This window comes from Hippocampus guttulatus, chromosome 9 (assembly GCF_054856545.1).
Source record: "Hippocampus guttulatus isolate MCC_2025c chromosome 9, RoL_Hgut_1.0, whole genome shotgun sequence".
Lineage (NCBI taxonomy): Eukaryota > Metazoa > Chordata > Actinopteri > Syngnathiformes > Syngnathidae > Hippocampus > Hippocampus guttulatus.
This window is the reverse complement of record NC_141269.1, coordinates 12,096,122-12,112,728: the sequence shown is the minus strand read 5'-3', so window position 1 is coordinate 12,112,728 and position 16,607 is coordinate 12,096,122. Positions and strand designations below refer to the sequence as shown.

General features: G+C 40.8%; 2 protein-coding genes across 2 annotated transcripts in view; one reads left to right on the top strand and one right to left on the bottom strand.

Annotated features, from left to right (window-relative positions):
* Positions 1–227: 227 nt before the first annotated feature.
* LOC147200347 (voltage-dependent calcium channel gamma-1 subunit-like) lies at positions 228–10,705 on the top strand. Its single transcript, XM_086120251.1, has 4 exons — positions 228–719; positions 8,299–8,373; positions 9,338–9,484; positions 9,556–10,705. Exons 1-4 carry the CDS (start codon positions 482–484, stop codon positions 9,786–9,788), a joined length of 693 nt encoding a protein of 230 aa, XP_085976377.1. The 5' UTR covers positions 228–481; the 3' UTR covers positions 9,789–10,705.
* A 381-nt stretch (positions 10,706–11,086) lies between these two features.
* The window catches only part of helz (helicase with zinc finger), a 34,866-nt gene continuing 29,345 nt past the window's right edge, over positions 11,087–16,607 (bottom strand). Inside the window, exons 31-33 of the mRNA XM_086120128.1 lie at positions 15,853–16,528; positions 14,682–14,976; positions 11,087–14,245 (exon numbers count right to left, since the gene is read on the bottom strand). Of these exons, the coding sequence (XP_085976254.1) occupies positions 13,890–14,245; positions 14,682–14,976; positions 15,853–16,528 (1,327 nt within the window). The 3' untranslated portion in view covers positions 11,087–13,889. The remainder of the gene's footprint in view (positions 14,246–14,681; positions 14,977–15,852; positions 16,529–16,607) is intronic.

The window sequence follows — 16,607 nt, the reverse complement described above, 5'->3', positions numbered from 1 at the left end:
TTCTGAGGCGGTTCAGTGTTTTTCTGGGCCGATTTACAAGCATTCATATATGTTATGAGCAACGGGATAGGTGCACAACTTGACTCATCAGTCACATTTATAGCATTAAAACTCCCCCACCCCCATTTCAAAACACCAACCACCACTTGCGGTTGGTTCCCCACCACCCAACACCGCCACTATCCACTTTGCCCGCAAAGGCAGACAGTTAGGTTGGTCATCAGCTTTCCTGATCTACCTCAACAGCTGTGTCTCTAAACTTGCAGCCCCCCTCAGTCAGAGAGCAGATCGGAGCGAGCGGGACGGAGCAGTTTGACCCTCTTCATTTGGAAGCACAGGCACACCCTCAAAACATAGACAGAGAGACAAGAAGACAGAAGCTTGCTGCTGTCAAAGCGAAGTGGAAAGGGTTGTCGAATGTGTAGACAACAAAAGATTGGTTTACTTTTTTCGCTAGACTTAACGTTGAGCACCTGGAGGCATGGAAAAGCGCACAAAGATAAATATTGCCATTTTTGTGCTGCTGGTGGGCATGGCCTGCATGTTCACGGCTGTGGTGACGGACCACTGGGCTGTGCTCAGCCCTACGGTGAAGAAGGTCAACGCGACGTGCGAGGCGGCCCATTTTGGCCTCTGGAGACTGTGTAAGAAGCAAATCTACATCAGCGCTGATGAGTACGAGGAGAAGCATGGCTGCGGACCCATCACCCTGCCGGGAGGTGAGGCGAGGTTTCATGTCCGTTTCCAACCTAAAACAGGTCCACTCGGTTTCCTCATTATCTGTTGTAGGTTAAGGTTATTTTAGGTCATGAACACTCATGAAAATACTAAAACTAAAATGGAATAAAAGATTTTTGTTGCCAAAATAAAATAAAGCGAGTGCTTTAAAAAAATAATTAAAAATACATTTTGCGTTTATAGAACAAATTAAAACTAACTCTAATAATCGTGAAAATATATTTTGTTTCGGTCTTTGTCAATTCATTTCATGAATGAGGTTTCAGTGTGTATTTCAAATGTATTTATTTCAGTATTGCAGTGTGGCTGTTCAGAAGAAAGCTCGTGCAGTCATTTATTATTCCATGTTCTCTCCGGGCCTGCGTGGGTTTTCTCCGGGTACTTCGGTTTCCTCCCACATTCCAAAAGCATGCATAGTAGGTTATTGGGACACTCTAAATTGTCCCTAGGTGTGATTGTGAGCGCGAATGGTTGTTTTTCTGTGTCTACCCTGTGATTGGTTGGCAACAAAGACGGCTGGGAGAGGCTCCAGCACACCTGCCACCCTCGTGAGGATAAACGGATCAGATAATGGATGGGGGGATATATATATATAAGATATTCCCACACTGGGGAAATTTACAGTCTACAGCAGCAAGATTGTGGGTAGAAAGAAGAAAGAAGAAAAACAAAGTGTTTGCATTCACAAAATAAATGTTTCAATGTACACCGTTCAATTAAGTGCAATATAGATATAGATAAGGTGGCTGTGCTATTTACAATTGTTTTTCCACATCATTTTATATATGTACTGTATATGGATTTAACATAATTAAAGAGAGTAACTGTTTGTGACTCAAATACTACAGTACTGACGTAAAGGTGGAAACTGAAATCCACCGTTCAAAATGTAGACGTGTATATTGAATGCATATAAGCGAGATTTTGCTTTCTGCACTTGAGAAACACAGTTGAAGAAAGCATTTGAGAGTTTTCCTCCTCTGTGTTCCACTCTCTGATTTTAAAACATGAATGTGCTGTGCAAATTTGCTGCGGAGCGTCAAAATGACAAATGAGGCCATCAGTGCTCCTTTTTGGGACACAGAAAACATCTGAGCCTCCTGCGACGGCCTCAGAAATAATAAAATAAAACACTTAGCAAGCTGCATTGTTTAACGAATTTATATTTTTTAAAACATTATAAGAAAACAATCTCATTTTTGGAGCTCAATAAACAACAACATTCATGTTCATCAACAAAAAATGAAGGATATTTTGTTTGAGGCTGTAATTAGTCCACTGATGATTGTCTCCATCCATTTCATGTTTCAAAAGCCCATAAAAAGCTTCATATTTTGCAGTAAATACGGAGCAGGCCATCATGCAAACAGGTTATCTTCTTGCTTGTGGGACATTCAAACGACTACAGCTAATTGCAACTAATTCTGTTAGCCGAATCGTTTTCAGGTCCACATAAATAAGCCTGATTAGCAGCCATCGCCGTGCCGATGTTTACGAACAGAGTAAACCTGCTTGAGAGTCGTGGCCCTCGCTGGGCTGCTCCGAGTCTGCTTGCTGTATTTGGAGAGGAACATTATTGTTTATCACAGCCGTAGGTCTTTCAGGGCGGTGTCAAAAGCCAGTGATAAAAAGCAGGACTAATACCATGAGCAATGCAGTGAGATGAAATGCAGCCTGAGCTACTGTTAGGGTCTTATTGTAGATTACAGGTCAGCCTCTGCAGCCTGACGTTATTTACTTGTCGGAATTTGAAACCATTTTTCCCATTTGAAATAACGGAAGGAAAAATAGTTAGTTCCAGCATCAAACTATTACATCCTAAAAGTTAACTACAGGCAAATCTTCAGTACATTTTAAGTGTGAAAAGAAATTCACCACTCTTATGTGTACAACATAACACAAAACTTTACAAAAGACGCATCTTAGCTCCTTGAATATGAGTCGGCTTACATCACATAACTCGTGTGCAATCTTTGTCATTTCTCACGTTCTTCTTCTGCTGTCAGCCCATTCTTACTTAGAGGGTTCCACTTGATCGAAAGACATTCCATCCAAAGCCAATCGTTGCATCACAGCTCAAAGGATTGAGAAAGGAATTATGAGAATGTTGCTTTGATTAATTATGCCACCATCACAGCAGACATAAAATGTGGACAATGAACTCAGTATGGCTCCAGACGAAAACCTTTGTCGTATTTATAAAATGCATTTTGTACAGTATATCTGATGTGATGTGATGCTATGTCAAGTCTGCGGCAGGCAGTCATTAGAGATACAAATATAGGCCCCGTGAATGCTCAGCTGTTGTTGCTGGCAGCCGTGGTGGGCAAGTGTTCACAACCGGTCCGAGTCTCCTCTTGAGTGACTGCGCCACCTGTAAGAAGCCAACTGAGCTCCAAACTTTGTTACCCCACTAGAACAAGAATTCGTCCTGCTGCCTTCACATTTCCAGACGTTCAAAGTACCACACACTCAACAAAAGTTGTGAGGCATAATGCCATGAAGTGAAACGGCTGCGGCCATTTGGCCTCCGTTAAGCGCTCACCGGACATTCTCTTCGAGGGAGAGGACACACGGGGACAGCCGGCCTTCTCTGTGGCGCGTGGAGCGTGGGGGATTTCCTATTTGGAATGTCATCGCTCTGCATGAATGATCAACTCAACAGCCATTTTATTAGGTACATCTAATTAGTTCCAATATAAACACCGAAAGGCTCACACTTCAGCGCTTCTAGAATAAGCACTCCTCACAATACATGGTCATTTTTTTCGGCTGAAAACGCCTTACGATACATGGTTGTTTTTTGAGGGGCTAAAACCGCCTTACTATACATGGTCATGTTTTTGGGGTTAAAGACCCCCTTACCATATACATTGGTCGGTTTTTTCGGGTAAAAACGCTTTACTATACATGGTTGTTGTTTTTTTACAGCTGAAAATATCTTACTAAACATGGTCGTTTTTTTCGGATGAAAACGAATTACGATAAGTGGTCGTTTTTTTCGTCTAAAAAGGACCTACGATATATGGTCGTTTTTTTTTCGGCGAAAAACGCTTACTATACATGGTCGTTTTTTTAAAGGGGCTAAAAAGGCCCTACGATACATGGTCGTTTTGTTTGGCTAAAAATGCCTTCCTATACATGGTCGTTTTTTTGAGGGGCTAAAAACACCTTACTACAAATGGGGGTTTTTTTCGGCTAAAACGCCTTACTATCTATACATGATCATTTTTTTCAACTAAAAACGCCTTACTAAACATGGTGGGTTTTTTTCAGATGAAAACGTCCCACGATATTATTATCATTTTTTTCGGCTAAAAAACCCCTTACAGATACATGGTCATTTTTTGAGGGGCTAAAAACGCCTTACTATACATGGTCATTTTTTTGGCTAAAAACCCCCTTACCTTACATGGTCGTTTTTTTTCGGCTAAAAATGCCTTACTATACATGGTTGGGTTTTTTTCAGCTAAAAATCTCTTCCTAAACATGGTTGTATTTTTCAGCTAAAATCGCCTTACTATACGGCGAAAAACGCCTTACAATACATGGTCATTTTTTTTCGGCTAAAAACCCCCTTACAGATACATGGTCATTTTTTGAGGGGCTAAAAACGCCTTACTATACATGCTTATTTTTTTCAGACAAAACTTACTATACATGGTCTTTTTTTTTTTTGGCTAAAAACCCCCTTACCATACATGGTCGTTTTTTTTCGGCTAAAAATGCCTTACTATACATGGTTGGGGGTTTTTCAGCTAAAAATGTCTTCCTAAACATGGTTGTATTTTTCAGCTAAAATCGCCTTACTATACATGGTTGTTTTTTACGGCGAAAAACGCCTTACGATACATGGTCATTTTTTTCGGCTAAAAACCCCCTCACAGATACATGGTCGTTTTTTGAGGGGCTAAAAACGCCTTACTATACATGCTTATTTTTTTCAGACAAAACTTACTATACATGGTCTTTTTTTTTTTTGGCTAAAAACCCCCTTACCATACATGGTCGTTTTTTTTCGGCTAAAAATGCCTTACTATACATGGTTGGGGGTTTTTCAGCTAAAAATGTCTTCCTAAACATGGTTGTATTTTTCAGCTAAAATCGCCTTACTATACATGGTTGTTTTTTACGGCGAAAAACGCCTTACGATACATGGTCATTTTTTTCGGCTAAAAACCCCCTCACAGATACATGGTCGTTTTTTGAGGGGCTAAAAACGCCTTACTATCCATGGTTATTTTTTTCAGCCAAAACTAACTATACATGCTCTTTTTTTTTTTTTTGCTAAAAACCCCCTTACAATACATGGTCGTTTTTTTTATGTGGTTAAAAAGGCCCTACGATACATGGTCGTTTTTTTCGGCTAAAACGCCTTACTGTACATGTTTTTTTTTGAGGGGCGAAAAACGCCTTACTATACATGGTCATTTTTTCCGGCTAAAAACCCCCTTGCAGATACATGGTCGTTGTTTTTTTTTGCCGAAAAACGCCTTACTATACATTGTCGTTTTTTTTTTCAGCTTAAAACACCTTCCTAAACATGGTTGGTTTTTTTGGGATGCAAACACCTTACTATACATGGTCGTTTTTTTTCAGATGAATACGCCTTACAATACATGGTTGTTGTTGTTTTTTTCAGCTAAAAACACCATACTATACATGGTCGTTTTTTTTAGCTAAAAATGTCTTCACATTTTTAGCTAAAAAAATGTCTAAAAAAAACAAGACATTTCGGCTAAAATGCCTTACTGTACATGTTTTTTTTTTTGAGGGGCGAAAAACGCCCAACTATACATGGTCTTTTTTTCCGGCTAAAACGCCTTTCTATACATGGTTGTTCATTTTTTCGGCTAAAAACGCCTTACTATACATGGTCATTTTTTCCGGCTAAAACCCCCTTGCAGATACATGGTCGGGGTTTTTTTGGCGAAAAACGCCTTACTAGACATGGTCGTTTTTTTTTCGGCTAAAAACAGCCTACTATACATGGTCATTTTATTTCTCATTGCACAACCCGCATCACTGACATGCACTTGACCTTGCACGGGCGAATGCAATAGCATATTGTCATCCCGGCTTTTCTGTTACACACGTCAACGTTCTCACTCCATCTCACAAAGATGTGCTTTCAGAAACAGGATGCCTTGAAATAAAAAGCTCACTTTGTGTCACATGACAGAGTTTTATTGTGCGCCTCTTCTGTCCATGCGCAATGGAACCTGAATATGTCTATCCTAATTACATATCCGCACACGTTGCACCATTACACAAATAGCTTCCACCGTTTTGGGAAACGCGGCGCGGAGGGCGAGTGGTTCGCAGTTCCTCTGTTGTCGGCTTGAATCTGGGCTCCATCGCTTCTGCACGGAGTTTGCATGCTCTCCCTGTGCTTGCGTGGGTTTTAATTATAATATATTCATTTATGAGAACATACTGATCATGTTCATCATTTCTCACAATAATGAGAAAATAGATCATTATCAGCAGTCAACACTATCTTTATACATTTTTGCCAGTCTTCACATTTTCCAAATGAACGCTACTACAACATTTGTCAAAATTCCCAATGTATTTCTAGAAGGACCGCGCAGGCTAATATGGTCGATCGGGGCTACCAGGTTCCCTTGGGCACCACGTTGGTGACCCCAAGGCTCAAACACTTTTTTTCTTTGAGGAGCATTTGGGCTTATCAATGACTTCATTTGAACTTTGGAATACTATACTGGCAGTGCCTACACTATTTATTATTGGTCTATATGTGCCCTGTGATTGACAACTGAGCCAAGCCATTGCAAGCACAGGGAGTGTCTGAAAATTCCACACCTGGAGACCAAAGCTAAGATTCGAACAGTAAACTTCACAACTTTCCTCGTTGATCAAGTCCATAACCACAAGTGGTCCGATGTTGACTCACAATCTCCCTCCTTGTTCATAGCCAAGGTGCTGGATGGGTTTAGGTCATGGCTCTTAAGTACTACCACTCAAAAAAAATAAAAATGTGTTTTTATGGACTTTGCTTTGTTCATTGAGAATAGAAACTTCCCTAAGCGTTGCCACAAAGTTGAAAGCGTTCAATTGTCCAAAATGTCTTTGGAAGATGAGAAATGAAATATGCAATGGTCACCACAACCTCTTATTGAAAAATACAATTGATTCATCAAATTGATTAACATGACTTAAGAGTTCTCTCTTTTTTTCTATATAATGTGTCTTGACCTTCAAGGTGTCAGATGTGGTCTTTGTGGTCGAAGCATGTCGGAGAGACGTGAGACAGTGTGAAGTTACTTATAGACTTACATATTGACACCGTATAGCGACAACAGGTGGAGCTTAATGTATACCAAGTTACAGTACACGAGGCAAAACTTTTTGGAGATTTTGAGGCTGAGCAATAAATTTCACGGAACATAACTTTCATTGACAGTTCAGTCAACAGCTCTTCTTATTGATTGCTTAATGCAAAGTATAGCGCATGAGCTTTAAGTTTGAAGTTCTAAAACGAAACGCCAGCTGTCACCTCGCAACATATACACGGAGGTGTTAACATGCCAAAGCTCTTTGAATAATTTGTTACATTTTTCCACTGAACAAGAAATTACAGCTCAGCCTCCGACGCAATCAGTTCAAGGACGCTGTTCACCTCTCGTTTGTTGTGACTTGAGTATTTTCTCGTAGCAAATAAATAAAGGTAATAAAAATAATGTGTTCCAGTTCCAAACAGTCATTTTCAGCAAAGTAAGACTTTGACTTTTTGTTTTATGTGTCATACAAGTTTGTAATGGAACAAAACAGTGAAATTCACGTTGCCAATGTCATGCATCTCACTTTCTTACTTGTCACTCGTGCAAAAACATCTTAAACCCTTAATCACCAACCAAACAAACACACAAAGCCTAAACCTTTGATAGCACTCTGCAAGTGGCTGGTAACCATTCCAGGGTGTAGCCTGCTTCTCGACCCAAGTCAACTGACATGGGCCAATTTAGCGTGGTTTTGAAAAGGCAAGGTTTCAATATACTGGCTGTCACCGGTAATAAGCTCTTCTCTTCTTTTTTGAGAGGATTTCTAAGCAGGGCACAATATGATTGGCTGCTTGCAGAGTTGAGTAAACAACAAGCATCTTTGAAGTTAATTGCCACTTTTTGCTCTGTTAAAGTGCACAGTCCTAAAAAAAAAACCCAAAACAAAACAAAACAAAAAAACAGCTCGCCGGTGATGGAAGACTGTGACTCACTAAAAAGAATGTAAGCAGAAGAAGAATGTTCACATTTATTTGTTAAAATTAACATGCCCACGCTTGGCCGCAACGCTAATGAGGATACATTCGACTGAAAACGGATGGATGGACTTTGACAATAAATCATATTTCAGTTTTACTGCTTTGGATGGTTACTTACTTCACGTCCTCTGTCTTCTCCTAATTCCATCCATCCATCCAAATAAAAGCTGTTCATTTACGGCAGATATTAATATGTCAATGTCTTCTTCAAATCGCTATATTATTACTTGCATCGTAAATATGTGACTAAACTAACGGTTGTTGTTTGATCCCCTCAGATGAAAACTGCACTTACTTCGGCCACTTTACACCTGGACAGGACACTGAGATTTTCGAACACAAAACGCAGAAAGGTGAGTCCCTGACTGTGGTTGACACAACCTCCCACAATGCTCGCTTTTAAATACCCCCCGCCCACGCCACCCCGACACGAATTCTCCAGAGGCTGCTGCTTTCAATCTGTCATCGTGCGCTTGTACTGCCTTGCCGTGTTTGCGTTCCCAGCTGTCCCCGCTGCAGCAAATGCATCGGATGGGGCAACTGCGTGCATTCATTTACGCACGCCTCCACAGCCGAAAGTAAAGATGCAGACATTCATAACATAAGCGACCTCCACCCCCATCCTCCGTCACTCAAAAAGCATCTATCAGCGCCGCGGGGGACACGGCCGCTGCAAGTTTTTTTTTCGAATGATTACCTCATTGTTGTGTGATTCACTCTTGTGTGAGTGCCGTGTTGGGATACCGCCGCGGTGCATGAACACGACACGGTCACGTCACCGCAGTTAAATGTGCTGTGAGAAAGAATTCACTGAGGGAATAGAATAAAACATCAAGAGGAAGACTTGCAATCTGAATGAAGGAAGTGCTAAAGTAATTGCTTAGTAATGTTTACAACTCCTACGATTGGCTGGCAACCAGTGTGTCCCCCGCCTACTGCCCGAAGAAGGCTGGGATAGGCTCCAGCACCCCCCGCGACCCTTGTGAGGATAAGCGGATCGGAAAATGGATGCATGGATGGATGAATGATTATAACTCTTATCAAAGTGATTACCCTCGATCTCCTGATTTAAGCAACACAGACAGAGTATTATCTGGAGATCTGCATTCGTACTCTGTAATATTGGTGGCCCAGCCCAAGTATCAGTGCTTAGGTGAGTTGTGTGTGCGTGTGCCATGCTTGCATAAAAATAAAAAATAAAAAATAAAAAATAAATCGAAATTTCAATTGCAGTGGAGTAAGAATCCCTGATTGTTTCGTTTTTCTTATCAATGAATGGAAAAAAAAAAGAAAGAAATGACTGATTTCTTTTGACAGAGTACAACATCTCCGCTGCGGCCATCTCCATCTTTGGTGTGGCCTTCATGATCTTGGGGTCACTTTGTTTGATCGGCTCATGCACGGGTAAAGGAAAAGGAAGATTATACCTCCTCAAACCTTCCGGAATGTTTTTTGCCTTTTCAGGTAGGTTCCCCCGATTACAACACATCATCTGCGCCACCGCCATTTATGATTCTGTTTTTTTTTCTTTGCAGGTCTGTGTTCGTTCATTTCACTGGAGGTGATGCGGCAGTCGGTCAAACGCATGATCGAGAGTGAGGACACCATCTGGATCCAGTACTACTACAGCTGGTCCTTCGGATGCGCTTGCGCCGGCTTCGTCCTGCTCTTTCTCACCGGCATTGCCCTCCTCATCCTCTCCATGCCACAAATGCCCAGGAACCCTTGGGAGACCTGCATGGATGCCGAACCCGAGCAAGTGGAGTGACAAGCCGACCCATTATTTCGGAGTGAGGAGAACAACAGTTGCAAGGACCGTAGCCGTGATGGGAAGTTTACCTCTCAACCATTAAACAATTAGAATGTAGGTCTTTTGTATCATTTCTAAAATTGGTACGAGAAATGTAAATTGAACATGTCATCTCCTGAACCCCCGTTGATGGAGCACACAGAACCCCCTTGTTGACATGCAGGAAGACAGACTGGGCTATACGGTTTATTGCAATTTTACATGAAACGGCCAAAATGTTAGGTGAGCCCGCACAATGAAATGTATTTCCTGTTGTCAGAATTTTTGATACTCTTGAGTTTTTATTAGGGTGTGCAAGCGTACCTCAGTCAAGTGTTTGCCGACTTAATGCGGTCACATTCAATTTAACCCCCCCCCCCCCCCCCAAATGACTTGTCATCAAAGAGTTTCATAATGTGACCATGGTGTGATTTGTTAAGAATTATGCAGTGCATGAAGATATATTGTACATATTTAATGTTCCTCTTCTCATTTATTTTTGGGGTATTTCACAAGTCATTGCACAACTAAAAACAAATACAATCAAATATCTCGTCTTTGTAGTTCATTCAATTCAACATAAATTGAATATGGTTTTATTTTTGTTTTCTGTTTAACACGGTGTCCCACCTTCATTGTAAATGAGTTTGTAATTTGTGATTTTTTTTTCTTTCAGTGTGCAAAACTGACTAATTCAATTTGGACGATACATGCATTTTGGAATCGTGACTGACTGTACGACAGCACCATCAGATTCTTTATTATTTTTTTTTTAATACGGTATATACATACACATACATTTTGGTAGCTTTTCCTAGGTGTTATTCATAATAAGGTTGAACTTTGAAATGCTGCATATTTTGTTTGTGTCCCTTTTTAATGCAAAATAAATATGCTTGGGGAAACTACCTTTGTGTTAATGATGAAATGAGGTCATGGCCCTGCGTGCAAACGTCACCTGGCAGTGACTGAAAATCTCAATTTAGTTAGGTACACATTTATGAGTCACTTTTGCATAAACCTAGAATTATTAGATACAAAATTTTATACGCCTGTGTTTAGTGCTTGACGCCTCACTTAAAGACAACCGGGCAAATTCTAATACTGTATAATTAAAAGCACACATTCCTGTTCCATTCATTTTGGTGTGATGGCTAAAATGTAGATTATACAATAAATAACTCAATCAAAATGACTTTTCACACGTTATGTTCAAAGGCAAGCACAAATGTGTCATTTGTTGAGGATGATTATGAAGGAAAAAAAATCCCAGCAAATTTCAATAAAAACACTTTAATAGAGAAACAAAGTAAATAACCTTTAAAACACAGTCTAAATCTTTTATTATAACCACCATCAGTTGAAATGGAAAAGAGTAAAACAGATCTATGCAGTACTTTTGCACCCACATGGGTTTATCCATTGGGATTTGGAGGGAGGGGGGGGGGGGGGGTGTGGATGTGTCGTTGCGGATTCCCTGCTGGGAGGAACAGTTGAGCAAAGGGATGACAGAAAGAGGTGGACACCATGATCTATCTCTACTGGCTGGGCCAAAGTTGCTCCCCTCATGTGAAGCTCATAAATTGCTCGACCTTTGGATTCTTCAAAAACATGGCAAGCAAATATGTTTCAGGGAAAAAAAATAAAAACACAAAACTGGAGGGAAAAACATTTGAATCCAAACAACTGATAGTGTGTAATTTAAAAAGTGAGGGGAGGGCAAATGCATTCCATCCATCCATTATCTGAAGAAAAAAAAATCCTTGAATAGTCTTTGGCTCAATGCCTTCTGCCAAGACATATATTAAAAAATGGTTGCTGGAGACGCAGTGACATATTAGTATTGCACAAGTTCAGCCAACGAGCTTCAAACACACCAGGGAGCAACCTCAGCTTTCGCCCTGCTTGAAACACAAACATAAATGCATTGTCGAATGACATGTTAGTAAAATAGAACAGCTGGCTTATGTCACATTGTACACATCAAATACACAAGGAAATTTTGACTTGTGGAAACGGTTGATCAAAAATTTGGTTTTCCACACACAATTGATACAAATAAAAACAGGGATAGAAAGTTAATAAAAAAAAAGACCATGCAATAAAAAGAGAAAAAAATCATGATTGTAGTCTAGCTGCATTGTGGCACAAAAATTGTAGTACAGCAACGTAAATGTAAGTATTGTACAGTGGCGAGGAAGGTGTGTAACAAAAATCAAAGACTGAAGACATTTTAGACGACCGACTGGATTTGCGGATTTTGCCTCGATTTTTTTTGTTGTTGTCAAACTGCATAATTAAAAAGGACATGACTCTTTGTTTGTACATCATCTACAAAAATCTCCAAATTTAGGGTTTGTGAATACCGAGGAAATGCATATTTACAAGTATGCGTTTATCCAGCGCTATTAGACCCTAAGTGACAAGAATGTGGACCTCGGCAATGCAATGTAAGTACCAGCACAAGTCGACAAGGAGGTCCCTTTTCACATTTTAAGAAGTGTAACTGCTGAATGATAAATCATGGCACAATGGGATGACGTCACTAGTTTGAGCCAGACAGGGCAGTGAACAGAAAATACAGCTGCTTACAGCTTTTTTTTTCTTATTTCATATTATAACAAACAAAGAAATAAAACAAAATAGTCATTGACTGACCCATTGTACTTATAAACCAATTAGGAGCAAATGAAAATCATTTACGAAGTTGCTGAACGATGTCATCTTCACATTGTTAGTAGATTGTCTTATTGTGAAAACATATCAGGGACAGTGCGTGCTAGTCGGATCTCAGCCATATCCAATGCATCTTTATCACAAATGTCAGTGTGTTTATATTCGTAAAAAAACAAAAAATGTTGACTGGCAGTGCTTCCAATTACGCAGGATGCCACACCACTCTAACTTCAAAGTCCCCCCCGCCCCCATTTTCACATTCACTAACCATCACAGTACTGCAACATTCTATAGCACGAGACCTTCTTGTCCTTCTGCAAACAGCACATATTATATCCCTTCTATGACGTTCTTATATTTCACTGGAGGTTTTGTTCAGCCCAAATAAAATTGCCACAACTGGTGTTTTTAGCGTGAATAAAATGGATTAAAAGTGGCCACAATGGGAGCAGTGAAAGGGTATTGCAACCACGGGATAAAGTACAAAAAAATTAAATACATCTGCACTGTATTCTCCTGACTGAAAAGTAAAATGTATATTTTTTAAAAGATTAAAAACATGTTTTTCATACCGTAATTTCTTTTTTTTTTAAGAGAGAATAAGCCCATATGACGACACCACCCATCCCCCCAATTAAGATCCAAAATGAGCTCTAATAATGGAAGGGAAACCATCAATATATGACAATGTTTCAACAAGCCAAACGTGGAATATATTAGTTTTGGCTGGCTTTCCAGAATGTCCGACATGTCTGAAAGCATAACAAGCGTCTACAATAATTTAAGGACATGTCTGTGACATACAATTCAGTCATTTATTGTCTTCAATGTACAGATTAGAGGAAACTTGCCTACGTCTATACACTTCTCGATGTAGATTGTGTCAGCTGACCACTTAGCTTTTGACTGTTGCCACAACTAGAGTAGTACAAAAAAGGAAAAAAAAAATCAAGTGAAACAGACAAACAAACTTGACAGAAATGCAAACACGTGTGTTTAGTAACCAGCAAAACCAACTTCAATATGGAAGTAAAAATGCAGGGAAGCTAAGTGGCCAACCAAAATCTCTTTAAAACTGTTAGCTTTTTTTTTCTTAGCATTACGTACATATACAACTGTAGATAATATAAGTATATATGTTCATATATACATAATGACTATGTATATATACCGGTAATGCATCATTATATATACTTGTTTTCTTCACAGATATGTGAAACAGGAGAAACGGTTACAAATAAAAAGGTTTAAAATGGAACAGAATGCAGAAAACCTACTGATAGAAACAATTTGTAAATGAACTCATCACTACTTTTTTTTTGTATTTTCAGAGACGAGATTTTTCTTTTTTTTTTTTCTTTAGTTTTTTATTTTAGCATGTATATATAGGGTTGAAGGCGACACTCATTTGAAGTAGGAATAGTAGCCATTGCTACCATCTGAACTTCCTATACTGAGCTCCTGCAGGAGCGAGAGCGGGTCGCTGTTCTTTTTGGCCTGCTCAGGGCGAATGGCTCGTGGTTTGGGCGGAGCGCGGAGGGCACTGGCATAGGACATCGTGGGTGCTTTGTTTAGATTTGGAGCTGCCTGAACAGGCTCTGCGGGAGCCTGTTGTGGCTGCTGCTGCTGCTGCTGCTTGGACATGAGGGGTGGGAACTGTCCGGGGTGCTGAAGGGAGGTGAGTGCATGGGGATGTGTCTGTTGTGCTGCCGGAGGCTCCGCCTTCACCTGCTCCTCCATCTGACGGAGGGCCTTGGAAGCTGTCAAAACACACACAGAGAAAGAACACTATTATATATGAGGCACCCAGATGGTATATGCTGCCAAAAGAAGTGAACTCGGTGTGAATGCTTTTCGATCCAGGTTAAAAAGTGTTCCAGTTTTGTCTCATCTGTGCATAGGACATCCTCCCAGAAGCTTTGTGGCTTGTCAACGTGTCACAAATCCCTGTTTCACTTTATTATTTGCTTTCAACAGAGTAACGAAATACATTTTTTTATCTCTTAAAAAAGTAGCAATATACATTTTACTCATGATGTAAAAACACATTTGTCTACTGCCAAACATGTTAAGCATAATTCTGACAACCATTGCAATCAAAAGAAAGTGATTGTGGCCAACGATGCACATTGGAGGTTCTACTAGTGTACTCAGACATGACAATACCTCTTTTGAAATAATTTTAACTTTGCCTACCTAGAAGTTCCCGATGATGACCGAGGGTCCCACCTCCATTACATGGAATGTTCTGGAACGGACCTGGACCACCACCGTTGCTTGGCCAGAGCTCATGTGAAGGGTAGCCGTAGGGGGGGTGTGGGTGCTGCTGCTGCTGCATGTGTGGATGGGGGTGGTCCTGAGTCCTGTCAGCTGCACAGGACTGGGACTGCTGGGACATGGCATTGTGGCTATTGGCAAGAGAAGGTTGATCGGGGTAGCTGGAGGAAATACGGCGCTGATAGAGGGGCCGACCAGGACCTCTGGGTTCATACTGGATACATGAGAGAAAATGAGAAAGGTTAGAAAGACATCTAAAGCAATGCTCGCACAATTATACCTTCATTCCAATGAGAGTGTTTTAGCCTCATCCAAAAAACACACAGGCATTTGGTAACATCAACCGTAACAGAGAGGAGGTACAAGAGGTGATAAAATAGCCTGCAAAGCGAAGAGTATTTGGGGAAAAAATAAAAGTGCTATGGCCAATTTTTAAAATTGTATACAAATTTCAGACGGCAGAAAACAATTCTACACTTAATTATGAATTCCAAGAAGAAGGGTAAGTGAAGTGACACTTATTTTACAGTATGTTTGATCTCTCCCCATATAGGGACCCATTTCAACATTTAAAAAATCAGGGGGGGGGGGGGTTTGGTTTGTTTGGACATTTTTCTTTTAATACAATGTGGTACAACCATTTGGCCATAACTGGTTTTTGAAAACGTATTACGTTAAAAGTATTTGGATTTAGTTTGACAAAGTATGATGTCTTAATGTATAAAATGACAAAGTAGTTGCGGTTCCACTTGGATCATCATGTACAACCAAACTTTGCGCAATGATGGCCTTGGTGGGACAGTCTACAATAGACCATTTTTCATGGTGAAAAAAAATCTACTCAAAGACAGGAATTCGCATTATCTGTCACTTTGGTCGGGACAGAAAGAAGCAGTAAGCAGGCCTGCAACTCTCACATTCTTTTGGGAGTGGGGAAAAAAAGAGAAAAGAAACTTTTTAACAGCTCAGGTTGTTAGTTGGGGTCATATCAGTACACAAAGGTCAAACGTTTTGCATCCAATACACCATATTTTAAATTCTGATTGATGAAGACAGCACAGAGCAATCCAAATACATGTTTGATATCTACCTCATCTACACTGTGCAGGGCAGTGGTTGCAGATGTTCTGGGTGACAATGAGTGGTAGGACTCCTGGTCTTGACTTTGACTTTGCAGAGATTGCTGCTGCTGCTGTTGTTGTTGATGATGGTGATGGTGATGATGATGATGATGTTGTTGTTGCTGCTGCTGCTGCTGCTGCTGATGGTGAAGCTGCATCAAATGGACTTGCTCCTGCCTGCTGGGTGGGGCCATGACGGGCACTCCGTATGGAAGACCATGGGCCTGGTTACCCAACAAGTGGCTCTGCTGGGGCGGGCTGACAGATGCACCTCCACCGTGGGACCACTGCGCCTCCTGTAAAAGGTATTTGACCTGGGAAGCGGGGGGACTGGTGGGGTGGGCTGGTGTCTGCTGTGCATAGCAACTGCTATTGTAAAGGGGATTTCCAACAGGATGCTGCTGCAGAGCTGCCGTGTTGAGAACATTGTTGTTCAGCTGATCACGTCCGCTTTCGTGGGGGAAAGGCCCAGATGGAAATTGACCGGCATGATTTGTAGTGGCAGCTAAAGAAGATGAAGGGTCGGCCGAGGCACGGGACTGGCGATACTGGAGAAGGCGAGATTGAGGAGGAGGTTGAATTTCACTTGCTTCCCTGGTTTCAGGTGGCTCCTGTTGGGGGATCTCTCTCAGCAGGCCTGTGTACCTGACGAGTGAAAATGCGATGATACACCAGATCTTGACGCAATCAACACCAAGAACATTTGACAAATTAATGTAGAAAT

Coding starts and splice junctions, on each gene's coding strand:
- LOC147200347 (XM_086120251.1), top strand. CDS start 482: ATGGAAAAGCGCACAAAGATAAATATTGCCATTTTTGTGCTGCTGGTG. Junction 720..8,298: donor ACCCATCACCCTGCCGGGAG/GTGAGGCGAGGT, acceptor TGATCCCCTCAG/ATGAAAACTGCACTTACTTC. Junction 9,485..9,555: donor AATGTTTTTTGCCTTTTCAG/GTAGGTTCCCCC, acceptor TTTTCTTTGCAG/GTCTGTGTTCGTTCATTTCA.